This window comes from Malania oleifera, chromosome 11 (assembly GCF_029873635.1).
Source record: "Malania oleifera isolate guangnan ecotype guangnan chromosome 11, ASM2987363v1, whole genome shotgun sequence".
Lineage (NCBI taxonomy): Eukaryota > Viridiplantae > Streptophyta > Magnoliopsida > Santalales > Ximeniaceae > Malania > Malania oleifera.
In genome coordinates this window covers 24,957,182-24,973,170 of record NC_080427.1, presented here as the reverse complement: position 1 = coordinate 24,973,170, position 15,989 = coordinate 24,957,182, and the positions used below count along the sequence as shown (strand labels likewise).

At 34.4% G+C, this 15,989-nt stretch overlaps 1 protein-coding gene across 1 annotated transcript; it reads right to left on the bottom strand.

The window, feature by feature from the left end:
* Positions 1–4,541: 4,541 nt before the first annotated feature.
* LOC131168619 (DNA-binding protein S1FA-like) lies at positions 4,542–15,477 on the bottom strand. The gene is made up of 2 exons (XM_058128199.1): positions 15,268–15,477; positions 4,542–5,339 (listed from the first exon to the last, which is right to left on the bottom strand). The coding sequence occupies exons 1-2, from the start codon at positions 15,319–15,321 to the stop codon at positions 5,124–5,126; spliced, it is 270 nt and encodes an 89-aa protein (XP_057984182.1). The 5' UTR covers positions 15,322–15,477; the 3' UTR covers positions 4,542–5,123.
* Between the last annotated feature and the right edge of the window lie 512 nt (positions 15,478–15,989).

The following is a 15,989-nucleotide window of genomic DNA, read 5'->3' as shown; positions in this document are numbered from 1 at the left end:
TTTAGAAATATCGTAAATAATTGAGTATGAGAAAACACGTACAATTAATACACAGTATAGCTTATACCTATGTTACTTAACATAAATTGTTTTTTTGAATATTATATTCATAATACTTCTAATATTCATAGGTATGTCTACAGTTTCTATAAATCTGGATATATATATATATATATATATATATATATATAATAACTGAGAAAATTTCCCTGAATGGATAATTGAAAGTCATGATTTAACCCTTCATGACAAATTGTGCGGCCCGCAGGCGGGACCTATCACTGGCTGGCCGACTAGGATAAGTCAACTGAATTCCGAAAGTCAGATCTGTCTCCTCAACCCTAACTGACAGGAAACCTGTCCACAACATAAGTACCATCGACTATTGAAAATCCACATACTATATGAGTTATGTGGTTACACTCTGAACTGAAAATAGCTACGGTACCATGCTCTGAAACTGATCTGGTCCATTAGGGTCTGATACTATATATATGTAACTGATATATCTATATTACTATTTTACTATGATTCTGATATAACTAAAATAACCATAACATGAGATAATTGATCTAAATATGCTGTGTAATATGAATAATTGTATATCTGAATATTGAATATCTAAAGTGTTATGGTTCTAAAATCTATAAATCATGGTATATTGAAAATGTTGTATTATATATTTTTCTGAATATATTCCATAAATGTGATTCTACAAAATCTAAAAATATCTATCTATCTGTATATATTTTTACATACATATATGTATCGTACATCATGATATTCTGAAATTCATATAAATTCTGTATAATAATATTTTCTGCTAATATACTGTAAATCATGATATCTGAAAGCTATAAAAATACTATACTATTCTGATACTAACTCATGCCACATAACTAAATAAAGAGTCTCTGTACTGAAATCTATACTTTCCCGAAACACATAAACCTACTAATAATATTACTAATTTAACTGGCATAGAATATTTCCCTTACTTGACTATTTGAGCACTAAATGCTATTCACAATCTCACGCATACGGCATTCATAATTTCAACATCTTGAGATAACACACGTATAATTTCCCAATCAAACAACTGAATTCACCTAGATAATTATCACATATTTATTCTCCCCAAATCCACATATGCACAATTTCTAGACTATAGACTATTTATCATTTTACCTAGGATCCTGAAACATCACCCATTAGGGTTCTCAACCCATGCTTGCAGGGTCCCAAAACACCATATTCCTGAAAATATAATACTCTGATTTTACTTCACCAAACTCTAGTATATTCTCATATAATACAAAATCTAAGCTTAAATAAACTTGGTAATACTAACAATACCTAAATAATATACTTAACTTGGTTTTGGGATGATTCCCAAGTTAGCTTAACCAAAAAATTACTCCAGTAGATTTGTAGAAAATCCTCTCAGGAGTAACATGGCGGCTTCAGATCATCGAACCAGATTAGAACGGGGCCAGAATTGTAGAGAGAAGGTAGAGGAACCAAACTAAAGAGAGAAAGTGAGAGAAAATCTGATTTTTCCTCAGAGAATGGGTTTTTGGCCTTTTATAATGTGCTTGTCCACATGGCCTCTTCGACAAGCCACGATACCTCGTCGACGAGTCCATGAAGGAGATTCGTCGATAAGCACTTAATTCTCATCGATGAGTTTCAAATCGTGGAAATAGGCCTCTCGGTAATTTCTTGTCGATGAGTCACGCGTCCCCGTTAATAAGCCTGAGAGCCCTGCTCGTCAACGAGACACTACTGAACCCCTTTTTTTAAAAAAAAATTTCTCTCCTTTCTTTTATTATTTAATTATGATAATTCTTCGAGTCTCTACATATGACATAATGAATGAATTGTTATGTTTGAATTCCTGTATGGAAATGCATTGTGATGTTAGATTCCTGTGTGGAAATGCATTGATGCGTTTGTGTGAATTACCTGGTGTGGTTATTCGTATGCATCACAATATAACGTTGGCATAAGGAGGTTATTATATGTCCTAGATATAAATCATGATATAACGTTGGCAGGTTGAGGAGTTCGTCATATTGTCATTTATATGGCGTAGGACATTGGTAGGTCTGAGGAACTTGTTCTACTGATGTACCATGGATAAGTCATGGAAATTGGATACTGGTGAATAGTGGTGCCTGTGTGGGCCACGTTATATCTTGTGTGGGTGATAACATCTGTGTGGGTCATGTTATGAATCCTGTGTGGATGGTGACACCTATGTGAGCCATGTACCCTGTGTGAATAGTGGTGTCTGTGTAAGCCACATGTAGATAAGAAGTACGTAAGTGTCTGTGTGGGCAATGTACTGATATGTACGCAATTGCTCTGTGTGGGCCACGTACTGAGGACATTAGAGGACGAAGTATGAGATGCATGATTTCTGTGCGGATGTGTTGTGCGCATGTGAATTTAATTATAACATAATAATAATAATGGTATAGCATATTGTGAATGCATGTGTGTGCATGCGGCGAGGCAAACATACCGTCGAGAGCTTGTTGAGAAAGGCGAGTGCTTTGATAGGTAGTCTCTTGGTATCAGTGCAAAGGGATGCTACTTGTATGGGCGGGTAATCATCCCGATCCTCGAAAATTTTCGCCTTTAAAAATAAAAATAAAGATGTGTATATTGGCGGCGAGGTAATTCTTCACCTAAGGGCTTACTGAGTAAGGTGAGTGCTCTGGTTGGTATCTTTTAGGTATCAGAGTAGAGGGAAACTATTTGTATGAGTGGGTAATCTTCCCTATTCCTAGGGACTTTCGCTTACATAAAACTTATATACTTGTGCATATTAGATATGTGTGTGATATCAGATGTCAATGATGTTATTAATGATGCGTTTTCTCAGCTGTTATTGATATTATATGAGACACAATTTATTTTGATATATATATTAAAACTCATCTGCCACACACAGTTATAATTTATTTCACCTTTACTGAGAAGTGTCTCACCCTAGTGGATTATCAATTTTTCAGGTTCTTTTGGAGATCGGGCTTGAAAGCCTGGGCTGAGACTGTTTTTGAGAGTTTTCTTTTTGGGGTATTGTAGGATATTGGTAAATATACAGATATATTTGTACATGGTTATGTTTTAAATGCTAGTTGTAGATACAAATATCTGAATGTTGTAGTATTCATTTTTAGAATGTTATATAAAACTCTAGTATTTATTTGAGGTTATTTATTTATATTTCATTATGTGTATGTTAATTATGGTATCAGAGATGGAGGATTGAGCAGTGTGGCACTCAGGTCCCACCTAGCGGGTTCAGGGCATCACAGCCACATTACACAACTTTTGAGTGGGTCTAACTTTTAATTTTTTATGAAATTTTGTGCTACGTGTATATGTTAATACATGGCAAAAAATAAAAAAGATATAATTATTTCTGAATATATTTAATAAAAAAAATTATCTTTTTTTATAACTAAAATTAAATGATAATAATATTAATTTTCTGTTAACTAAAATAATATAATATTCTAATTTATTAATTAACAATAACTTTATTATAAATGTATATTTATAACATATGATTACACATTAAGTTATGTTAAAAATAGTATTAATAATTAAATTAAAAATTTTAATTTATTTAATATTAATTTAAATTTATAGATGATTCTTTTTATTCATTCTAGAATTTAATTATATTTTATTAATAATTGATAGACCATAATGCATAAAAAAATAATATAAAGTTAATTTTTAATTAACAATTTAATTAATAATTATGTTAAGTGTTATGTTTAATTAATAGTTAAATTTTTTTATTAATTACAAATAATATAAAATTATTTTTTGATTAACAATAATCTTGTTTTTAATTTATGTGTATAACAAATGATTACCACATTAATTTATACTAAAATAATATTATTAATTAAATTAGTATTTAAAAATTTTAATATTATTTCAAATTAATTGATAATTTTTCTTCTTCATTCTATAATTGAATTTTGTTTCATTAATAATTAATATATAATAAATAATAAAATAGTATATAATTATCTTCTAATGTATTTTTAAAATTACAAAATAACCACTAAATTTACTTATATTTACAAAATTAACCCCACTTATCAATAGTGTTATTTATAATAAGTGGCCAAAAAAATATCTTCAATTATCAAAATTGAGTTAAAAAATTCTCCAAAGGTGATTTTGAAAATACACTTTGTTTGTTGTAATACAAGTCAAAATTGACTTTGTAAAAATATTTATTTTAAATAATAAGTGCTATAAATACTTTTTCAAAAGAAAATAAAAAACAGGTTTTCAAAAATCACCAAATCTATTGCCAGGTTGTCGTTGTCTAACGCTTCAAGTGATGGGGAGGCTGACATCTGTCACAATGCGTTGTAACAAACTGTTTGGCGAACTTTGGAAATGTGATAACCCTCGCTATGACCTTTAAATTTTTATTCCATTTGATTTTTACCTCATTTCATTATGACAATAAATTTAGCCATACCTGAAAGCAAAGCAAAAAAACATAGACCAATGGAAGATTCAACTCCATGCCCTCAGCATGTGGCGATGAAGCTAACATGATCATATAAAATTCATGAACAAAACGTACAAAATTCATCACCAAGCATTGTTAAGGCAACAACAGAATCACCGAGAAAAGCACTGCATTGCCATCCCATCTCCCTATCACTTTGTGCGCTGAGCTCAATTCGTCAAGTTGAGACGACACAAGAGATGCCCACAAAAACGTCGCACAGTATTTGGTGACCCTTCCCCAATCAGATGAAGTGGTGGTAACTGGAACAAGAAAGGCATGACCGCTCCAGAAATAATCCTTTCCCCTAGAAAAAACCATTCACCCTTCCTGGGGTCTGTCGCTGGGGTGAGCTTGGACAACATGGCAAAGCAACGTCATATTCTTAAACTCATGCTCAGCTACACACATTAAAGTTAACTTGTAATAATTAAGTCAAATTTCTATCAAGTAGTAAGGTAAAGGGTGCTACAAATTTAAACATCACTTCACGATGACGACACTAGATATGATATAGAAAAAGGCAAGTCCACTAGCAGCAACTCAACGTTAAGGGGACAAAAGGAGGTTTCTACTCTCCTGGAGCCGAGACTCCTTGTTTCAGCCTTTCCTTCTTCAACTTCTTCTTGGAGACTGGCTTCTTTTTCTTTGGTGGTAGAGTTTTCTGTGCGTACGTGTAAAGCAAATAATTCCCAATGATAAATATTGATAGTAGCCCCACAACAAGCAGCAGCACAATCAATGCTGGGTTGAACCCCTTGGCACCTGCATCCTTGATTGTGTTACCCTGTTCATCCAATTGACAAGGAAAAAAAATTGTGGGTCGCGCTTCAAAACCTCATTGTCCAACAGAAGGAAATTGGGAATGGAAAACCCACATAAACCATGACTTAAACGAGTTCTGGTATGAAGTTAGTATACACTATCCATCAACTACAGACTTAAAATGACCAAAACAAATCATTTGCATTTGATGTTATGTCATCATGTGACCCAACAGCTTAAGCTGTTACAAACTGGCAAACAAAAAATGTTTATCAAGTTACCCAACACTAAATTTTGACTTACAAGTGGAGAGGCAGACAAATACAACCAAAACAAAGTGCACCATAATAGATATAACAGGAAACAAACATAAATCACAAAAACATGATCTCTGAGACCCGAAGCTGTTTAGGTAACTGCTTATACCAAAATCTTAAGCCATTAGTTGCGAGCTAACTATGTATATCAAGTGTGATACTCCCCTACAGGTGGCAGGTTGAATGTAGAGATGCACGAAAACAATAAATGCCACCCCCTAGGGAACTAAGATCATTCAACTTAGAATAACTAGTTATTTTTCTCATATGCAACTAGTGAATAACTTGACATTTGCCAACTAAAAAGTGTTTTAGGCTATTTTCATATCTATCTTTTAGAACTTAGGTTCTCTATTCATCTTAAAGATATTTAGGCTTAATTTGGCCTACCTATGGCTTTTGAAAAAGACCTTTTAAAAAGGAGCTAATGAAAAGGAACTTATTGCTATTAATCCATCTATAATAAATGCAAGTGTAATTTTACATAATTCTGGTTAAGCTTAATCCTTTTTAAGAATGCTTGTAATATTTTTAAAATATAGGGGCATTCTTGTTCATAATATGATTTACACTATTCATATAGTATAACTATATCTCCTCCACTAGTTAAGGGATGAGGAGGTAGTTTTCAATCTAGATTTTTCCTCACCATACCTAAAATGCACTCAGCCTTACAACTTATCATTTAATTATACAAAATTTACATAAGTGTAGGGTTGTGGAGGAGCACAACAAACTGTATGCCGACAACTAGTAGATATAAATAACAATTAGATATTAGTTGAGGTTCAAAGATTAATAATAAAGCACCAAAATTTTAGCAGTTAAAAATCTTAAATGCTTTGCAGTAGACAAAATTATTTTCAACTCATTTACGAAATAAATTAAAGTCATGCATAATTTTTTTTGGGCAAAAACACTAACCTCCCCTAAGATTTATCTTTTTGAAAAATATATGAAAAGGTTTGTGTCTTTTTGGAAAATCTCAAGGTAGGTCTCTAAAATTTTTAAAACCTCAAGGGAGGTCATTGTCTTTTTCTCAAACGTCGGGAGAGGTCAGCGTCTTTTTCCCTTTTATTTATTTTATATTTTTATTTTTATTTTTATTTTTTTTGGGGGGGGGGGGGGGGGGGAGGAGTAGGTTCAATTTAACCTATCTAAGATAAATACTCAAATAATAATCTATATAATTTGATGGAAAATTTAAAATATCTTGCCTTATGTATAAAAATAGGGTCATTGTTGCCTATAAAACAACTTACACTAATTTGTACATATATACTAAAGAATATAAATATAGATCCAACAAATTGAAGATAGACATAGGCAAGAAGGGGTACAAGAAGTTTTACCCCTGGCAACTATGCCTCTAATAGCAATGTTAAGTCATGACAATATCCAAAAGCTTAAACTATCATGAATTAGGCCCAACGAGAAGAAGATTTTTTAAAATCACAGAACAACAATCAACGCTTCCTCATTAATTTATCAATTGAAGAACGATGATGGCTGACGAAGGAGTTAAATTCATTTTTATTCACCAAGGCCACCATTTCCCGGGTGAGATCATTTTAGACACCAAATCATTTCACTATGCTATGACTGCAGGCAAATGGCTATGGTCGAGTACTTCCTTTGGAGAAGACTCAAAACATGGGTGCAATTGATTTGAATTCCAGAAGGTAAGGAGGCCAGAATTTTCTTGGAATGGTGAAGGGTCGCACTGACGGGAGCAATACAGAAGAAAAACGAATGCAAATCAGGCGATTGTAGCAGAGGTGAAGCCTAGGTGCTTGGATTGTGGGTCAACAAATGTGAGCCAAGTGCTACAGGCATCAGGCATGCCTAATAAGGGCCATAGGCAGCCAATTTTGAACAGATAACAAGCCCCCTTCACGGCAGCAATGGCAGTTTTCCAGCAAGAGAAGACAAGGGAGACGAGGATTTACCAATAGTTTCTTTGGTCAAGGCAAGAAATTAGGGATCCACTCAGAAGGATATGTTTCTATAAGGGGAATAATTAACCGTTAGGCACGAAACAATCAAAAGCATATCCCCAGGGCCCAAAAATCTCGGCCCAGCATGGAAAGCTCTTCAACAAGTTAAGGCCTAGCTTGCAACAGTGGGCCCAATGCACTAAAGAGAAGACCCAGTTACAAGAAGAACTTGGTGGGTCTAGGGCTCATGCCCAATGTCTTAAATTTCGATTTCGACTCAAATTTCGAAGCTCCAAAAGTACGAAAATTTCAATTTCAATGTCAATTTCGATTTGGATTTGAAAAAGTAAAGGAAATTAGTAGTAAAGCATAGAATTCTTTGTGAAACTTTAGAAATGGTTAACAAACATAATAATATAAGTTTTAAGACTAATATATTACAAATTAAATACATCTATGTTTTGTATGAGGTGAAAAAGTTGTCAAATAGTATGTGTATCAAACATATTTGTAAGATAATGTACATTAAACATATTCAGTTAATACAAATGAAATTCATAAATCATTTAAATATTATTTGTTATACAAATAATGATAATTTAGACATGAGTAATTAAATAAAATGTTATTGTAAGTTTATTTTTTCATATAATTTCAAAAACATTTGAAATAATCTTTTGTTTCGATAAAATAAATTAAGAGAGAAATTTTACTTCACTCCTAAACTTCTCTTTTGAATTCCGACGAAATTTCATTGTATAGTTAAAATTTCGACAAGTTTTGCTAAAATTTCAAATTTTCGATAAATTTTGGATGATTCGTTGAGATTTTGACGTAAATTATGCAAGACGGAAATTGATTGCCATTTTGGTTTCAAGGGTGACGAAAATCGGGAATTTCGATAGAAATTTCAACAATTTCATGGAAATTTAAGACCATGCTCACCCCACAGATATTCATCACAATCAATCTTTTCCAACACAGGCTGATTTCACTTGGGCCCATAAGGACCAAGGGCCTTCCCAGAAGTACCAGTCCATTTGCAGAAGGCTGTTCCTGTTCCTGCTCCAGTTCAGAGTTATGAGCAGAGAAATACATCTGAAGATGGAGCAGAGAATCCAGAGTCTGAAGGATGTGGAGAAGAGCATATGGAAAGGGGGAAGATGAACTGCATTCTTGCACTGAGTAGACTGTTGGAAGTGTACAACCAAGTAAAATCGCAGATGGCTGCTCAGCATTCGGCTTTACAGAACACAGGTAAGGAGATACTATAGTCAAATGTGTTAGAGAAATTACTCAATGAATCAAACAAGCATACGGATGATTATCCTCTTTCAATTAAGGGTAGGATGAACTATTGATTGAGCTGGCAGCAGATAAAGAGGGGGAGGTGCCACTAACCATCAAGGGTCACACTCAGCTGATGAGAAGTCTGACATCGGGGGAGGCAGTTGGGACTGATGAAGAGGATGCAGGCCAGAATTCATAGGTTTAATACCGGATGATCATTGTATTAATCATGACAAGAGAGAGACCAATCTAGCAAGTGAAGCTCAGATTCAAGAACTAAAGCTAATATCAGCTGGGGTCTTTTTCTACTATTTCAAACTCTTTGGAACCTAAAACGCCTTCAAATTCATTTGGTTGAGGACCATGGAATCGAGCAGACAGGGTCTCAACAGAAAATCAGTGCTCCTCCATCAAGTATACAACTATACACTCTACTCTGATGTTACATCCTACAAACTTCAAATTACTAGTGGGCCATGGGGATCTGGGGCTAAGTGAAATCTCCAAATTACAGACCTAGGGAATGAGAGGGAAAACCATGCTGCTCAAAATCTTTTAGATGAGTTAGGTCTACATCTGGTGAATACTCGAGGGACAGTGGTCAGGCTTAGTGAAGAGGATTCTGGGAATAGGAAAAAGGAGAAAAGGCAGCGCAAAGCGCTGGTTTAAGCTTGCATTTTCTGTGAACTATGATAAAGGTGGCAGGAGTTTGGGTGCTATTAGCAGAATAAAAGAGCATTTTTCCATGGAAGATGTGGAGCTTAGGGAACCGTGGTAAGCGGAACCTGGTTAAGGAGTTGGTGATTAGGGTTAGTCATCACATTCTCTTTTACAAGAGTCTAAGTGAGCATTTGGATGCTATGTTTAAAAATTGGGTAGGGTGGTCAGCTGGTGGTTTGGGATATACCAAGGTTGCTTTGCTTAGAGTATATGATAGGGTTTTCATTGTTGATTCTATTAGATGCGAAGTACTTTGGAGAGTGGTGGTTTACGGGTGATTATGTCCCCACTCAATCCTTTAGGCATGCTTTGTTTTCTTAAGAATTGGCTAGTTTTTATTGATCTTTGTAATCCACATAGCATAATTGGGGGGTGGGGTGCGGAGACCTTTTATGTTATTAGGAATTCTAGGAATAGGTTTTCTTCTTTTCTCCTCTATAGCTAGCAATAAAAGGGAATTTGAATTTTTTATTTCAAAATGTGGGCTAAAGGATACTCCCTTAACCAATTGCATTACACCTAGGTGGCTTTAGGAGATATGCAAGTATCGATAGATTTTGGTATACCAATGTTTGGGGAAGCTGTTCAATAGGGACCAACGCCGTTCAGATCTGAGAATATGTAGTTGACACATCATTATTTTAGGGCATGTATCAAGAAGTGGTGGAGTGAGTTTTTTCCAGGTTTGGAAAGCTTTCAAAATTATGATGAAAAATTAGTGAAAAACAACCTGAAAGTGTGGCATAAAGAGATTTTTGGCAACATTCAAAAGCGAAAAATGAAAATTCTTAAAGAGATTGAAAGTTGGGATTTGTTAGAAGAGAACAGTTTGCTGTGCAAGGAGGATAGGACTTGAACGATTCTTGTTAGCAGTGATTTGGAGGTGACTATTGTAAAAAAGGGCAGCCCGGTGCATAAAGCTCCCACATATGCAGGGTCCGGAGAAGGGGCGGACCACAATGGATCTATAGTTGGCAACCAAAATCGAATATTAACTGGGTTAAAAACTGGGTTAAAAGAGGGGGACTGAAATTTTAGGTTGTTTCACAACATGGTTAATTGGAAATCTAGAGGAAATTTTATTACTCAGGTAGTGTTTGTGACAGATCACAAGCGAATAGGAGATGCAATCATGAATTCCTTACAGAATAAAATATTATACAGAGGATTGTCAACAAAGGTCGAAGATACAGGGACTCAACTGGAGTCCCCATTAAGCGCCGGGAAAGGGGGTTGGGAAGGATTATGCTCTTTGATTAGAGAAGCTTTTTGATGTCAAGAAAGTTAAAGGTGCAGTGTTTGAGATAGAAAAGGAAAAATCTCATTGTTTTACAATTGCTTTTTTCCAGAATAGTCAGGAGGTTGTTCAAGAGGATACTTTGAAGTCTTTCAATGAGTTCCATAGCAATGGGCTGGTGGGCAGCCGGGTGGCCTGTTAACTTTTATCTCCCTCATTCCTAAGAACAATCCAGGAGGGTGAGAGATTTCAGAAAAATTTTCCTATTACTAGTCTCTATAAGATTTTAATTAATAAATTAGGGAGAGGTTTGGGGGGACACGGTGACTTTAGCTCAATCAGCCTTTGTTAAGGATAGATTTTAGATGCAGCATTGATAGCCGGTGAGGTTGTTGAAGATGTGAAGAGGGGGCTAAAATTGGATCTTGACAAAGCTTAAGAATGGTTTTGGGTACATCTTCGAGGAAGTGAATTAAAGGATGTTTTTCCTCGATCAATATGGTTGTTATTGTCAATAGACGACCTAGGAAATGGTTTAGATCTTCCCAGGGGTTGAGGCAAGGGAACCACTTTCTCCCTGCTTGTTTGATTGGTCATTGATGGGTTAAATATAACAATTATTCTTGCTCAAGATTTGGGTATGATTAGAGGCCTTAAGGTAGGTAGGGGAGGAGATGGAGGAGTCTCAGGATCAGTTTGCAAATGATGGTTGTTTTTTTTATTTTTTTTCCCTGCAGACAGTGTTGTGAATTTCCAAGAAGTTCTTAGTCTATTCAGAATTTTTGAAAAGGTTTTGGATTAGTATCAGCATGGCAAAGACTATAAAGAGTGAGGTGGCAGGCATTAATATGGACGACAGACTTTTGAATGGTTTGGAGTCTATCTGGTTGTGAGACTTTGGTTTGGCCTTTATCTTAAGTCTTCCTTTATATATATATAATCTCTTTTCAAAGTTCCTATAAGGATAGCAAATGTTTTGGAGAGAATGATGAGAAAATTCTTATGGTCTGGTATAGGAGATATTAAGAGGGGTCGCCTTGTTAATTGGGGGATGGTTAGAGTATAAAGGGGGTGGGTACTTCATAATGTGGTTTCTAAGAACATTCCTTAAGTCTGGAAATGGTTACGAAGATTCCAATAATGTTCAATCGAAGGGCTGGGATACCAAAAGGAGTGGCAATATTTCTCATGTGAGTCCCTAGAAGTTTGTTTCCAGGTTGCCAAGTTGTTCTTTCCTCTTACTCATTCAAGGAGTGATCCTAGGTTTCGTTAGGCGATTCATAGGTTCCTTTTCGTCTAAGCCTTTCTTTCTTCATTTGTTGAAACCTTTCAACCCCTCCTTTTCCTTGGAATGATGTCATTGAGAAGTCTAAGGTTCCATCTAAAATCAACGTGTTCATTTAACTTTGACACTTAATAGGATTAATATGAATGACTTGTTGTAAGTGAGAAGAGCCTATGAGGGTATCTTCCTAGATATCTGGGCAGTGTGCTTAGAGTCTAATGCAACCAACGTCTGTATCTTAAAACATTTTCAGGGGTGCGAGTGGCAAAACATCTATGGTCTACCCTATACTCTTTTTTTGGTGAAATGTGAGCAGCCTCCCATGTGTAGCTGATTTCTTGCTGGTATGATGTTGAGAGTCTAAAAGAGCAAAAGAGGGTGGCCTTAAGGAAATGTGAAGTTTATGCTATTCTTTATATTTTGTGAACTGAGAGAAATGCAAGAATTTTCAATGCTAAAACTACTACTGTGTTCTTGCTTTGGGATAGAGTAGCTTTTTCTTTTTTTCTTTTTGACACATTCTTTGAGAATTTTTTGAGGGATTATATTGTCTGACCTTGAAAAGCACTGGAGGGCAGAATTTTTGTAACTAATTTTAGCTGAGTACTGGAGGATGTCCGTCTTTCAATGACTGTACTATTCTTTTTGTTTATTTTTTAATGAGAGAATTTTTTCTTATAACTTGAAAAATAGTGCCAAGAAATGTTAATGGATACCATATGGTCTACTAAACAAACTACAATTGAGCTTCAAATTGGAAGATGAATATATAAAAGTAAACCAAAGGGATGGCACAAACTGTAAAAAACTCAACATTGAATTTGTCATAGATGTGAAACAAGTGACTGAGATTGACTCACTAGATCAATGTTTTCTGGAGGTGGTGAGAGCTTGCTAGAAAAATAACCACATATTCTAGTAACATGAGAGACAAATCAAAACCAACCAGATAATAAAGGAAACATTACATCAATATTACTAAACATGCTCAATTGTAGGAGATTTCCTGCAAGTGATATATTTGCATCTTGGCAAAACCAGAAAGGGAGAGCCTTATTGAGATGCACAGTTTCCGGAACCTTGTGGATCGTTTGGATCAAGAGGAATTCAAGAACCTTCAAGGATCACACCACTTCTCCTCATTTTTTATCAATTAGAGATGTGTTTCTGGCCACTTTTTGGGCTCATAAATTTTTTTTTGTTGTTTGTGTGTGTGTGTTGTTGTTGTTGTTGCTGCCCAATCTGCAAGGGATTGAAGGGCAGCTCTTTTGTGGTTGTTCCTAACTTTTATTTTTGTTTCTAAGAAGGACATTTTGTTTTTCTCTCGTTGTACTTTGTTTCTCAGTTAATATATTCTTTCATAAAAATATTTTAAAACAAATTTTCGCACCAGATTCACAAACACCATTTAAAAAAAGCAGCCTATTGATGCCTAATTAATGAAGATCTACAGAAAGAAGGTAATTAAATTACACAAGTGCAATTTTAAATACACATAAATATGCAATGCAGTTCATTAATCTCACAAGTTTAATGATGCTATTTCATATTATTTATCCTGCAGCATTTACAATGCACATCCAACAAAAGACAACCTAATCATCACGTCAAATTAAAATGTCAAACATGCAGTTCATGCCAATTGCCAAATAATCCTTCAATAGGAAGTCAATGCCACAGAAAAGATTGATAAACATGCACTCTCAGTTATATTGGCATCATGGCAGATGGATCAAGACAAATGTGTCAAGTATGCAAATGATTGACAAGAAAAATCAAGATAAAGTAATAACATTGTATTGCCCAGTTTTTCGAGATCTTACTATAAATGCTCCTCAAATACAAAGATATATAAGGCTATGAACTTCATAAGTGAGTAAACATTTCATTCATGTTTCCAATGGCCCAAGAATTTTTGCTCTCAACTAGCCACATAAAGGCTTTATCAATCAATGTTTAGTACAACAATCTGTTGCTGGGTATCTATGGACATTACATTGGAAAATATTAAAGAACTAGGGCTACATCTAGTTCACGGAATGTCTATTCCGAGAAATAGAATGGTGATAATATGGAGAATTTGATTGCTAACAAAAGAAAAGTCTCAACATCACAAAGCAAATGATAATGCAAATTTTTTTTATTAATCCATAGCATGGAATACACAAAAAATTATTATTCCCAAATTTCACCATGGATAAGTCTATTCCTATCCTTTTCCATGTTGGATGAAATAACAATTAACATTTGCATGAGTGACTTTTTAGTAAGTTATCATATCCGTATACAATTTCTAGTCTATTCCCATTTCATTCAATTTCATGAACCAACAGTAACCTAGGAGTTTAGAATGAATGTGGTAGTAAGTATGCAAAAAGATGAAATGAGGTAAATCACAATGCTATAACAGCACATTTAAGAAATAATATATGAATGGGTTTAGTTACAACAAGAAGGCTCTATTTGGCATAATGGTTTTCTTTTTGTTTTTTAACTACATTTTCAACTTTCTCTCTTTTATCTGTAATCTAATTAGCTTGTTCTATCTATTAGCAAATGAAAAAGAACAAATTCCACAAACAATGGATAAGTATACTTTAAATGTGCTGTCTCAATTTTATTTGTTTACATTTATTACAATTACCATTTGTTTTCTTTCTTTTTAAAATTGTTTTTTTTCTTTTTTATCTCCGCCCCTCCAACCATAAAATCCTAGCTTCATCCCTGAAAACAATCTTCCAAAAATATGAACTAGATGCTCCTTAGTAGCCAAGAAATAACATTGAAGTCTCTCACATGTTCTTTTTGGGGATATCCAGCATCAAAAAGCTAAAATTTAGGTAACCCGGGTGATTCTAGAAAGAATACCTAACTTATTAACAATAGTAAGGAATAAAATTTCACGTTATTTTATTTTCCTTCCGTTTCAGAGTAACCACAAAAGATATTAATGAAAGAAGAACATAAAACACAAAAACTTCAATTATATACCAAATATCAACAGTTTCAACCTCAAAAAAATACACGCACACACACAAACAATATTGCCCCAAGAACAGATCTAGACGAGCTAAAACCCTCAATCCGTAAATCAAATTTAGATCTCATAAATCAACAGAATAAATCAAGAGATTGATCCAGTTTATTAGAATTGGGAAGCGTACCACAGTATCGAAGGAGGGGGGAACCTTATCGGCGAACTCGAATTCGTCATCCATAGCAAATATTTGAGCGAGATCAGCTCAGAAAGAATGACCTGAAGGAATCGAAACGAAACGATAGCAGGTTGTTCACCAAAGCGGCGATTAAAGGAGAATCAGATCGCTATAATTTTTGCGGAGACAGATTAGTCTTTACCTTGAAATTGCGAAACGAACCAATGGATAAAATCATGAAATTGAAATGCGCGTAGAGGAGACCAATCACAGCACGCCACGCGTCGGGCTAGTAACATGCGGGGCCTAAAATGCCAGCTGGATAAGATAAATTCAGAGTTTTGGTCACCAGTCAGCAGCGATCTATATCTATCTTCTTAAAAATGTGATGTTATTTTTCTAAACCCTATGAATTTTGTAGTTTTTAAGGAGGGAAAGTTATTTAATGGTTTCTTTAAAGGTAATCTGTACCAAGAAACATATTTATTATTTTTAAAAATTTATTTTTAAATATTTAATTATTTAATTATTGCATATCACCTGCAAATTTCACTATTACAGATTAAAATTTTTTATTTCATTTGTAATTTCATTTTATTTATGATTATTACTTATAATCAATATGCTCAAGTAAAATATTTCCCACCAATCTAAAACAAAACTTATTCTAGCACAATAATTGCAAATTACATGTAATGTATTTTGGTCAGTTTGTGAGTATGATCACCTTT

What these genes read in the sequence shown, in the direction of transcription:
- LOC131168619 (XM_058128199.1), bottom strand. Translation starts at nt 15,321, where the DNA reads ATGGATGACGAATTCGAGTTCGCCGATAAGGTTCCCCCCTCCTTCGAT. An exon ending in CCCCCTCCTTCGATACTGTG is followed by an intron (nt 5,340 to 15,267) that starts GTACGCTTCCCA and finishes TTGGATGAACAG; the next exon opens with GGTAACACAATCAAGGATGC.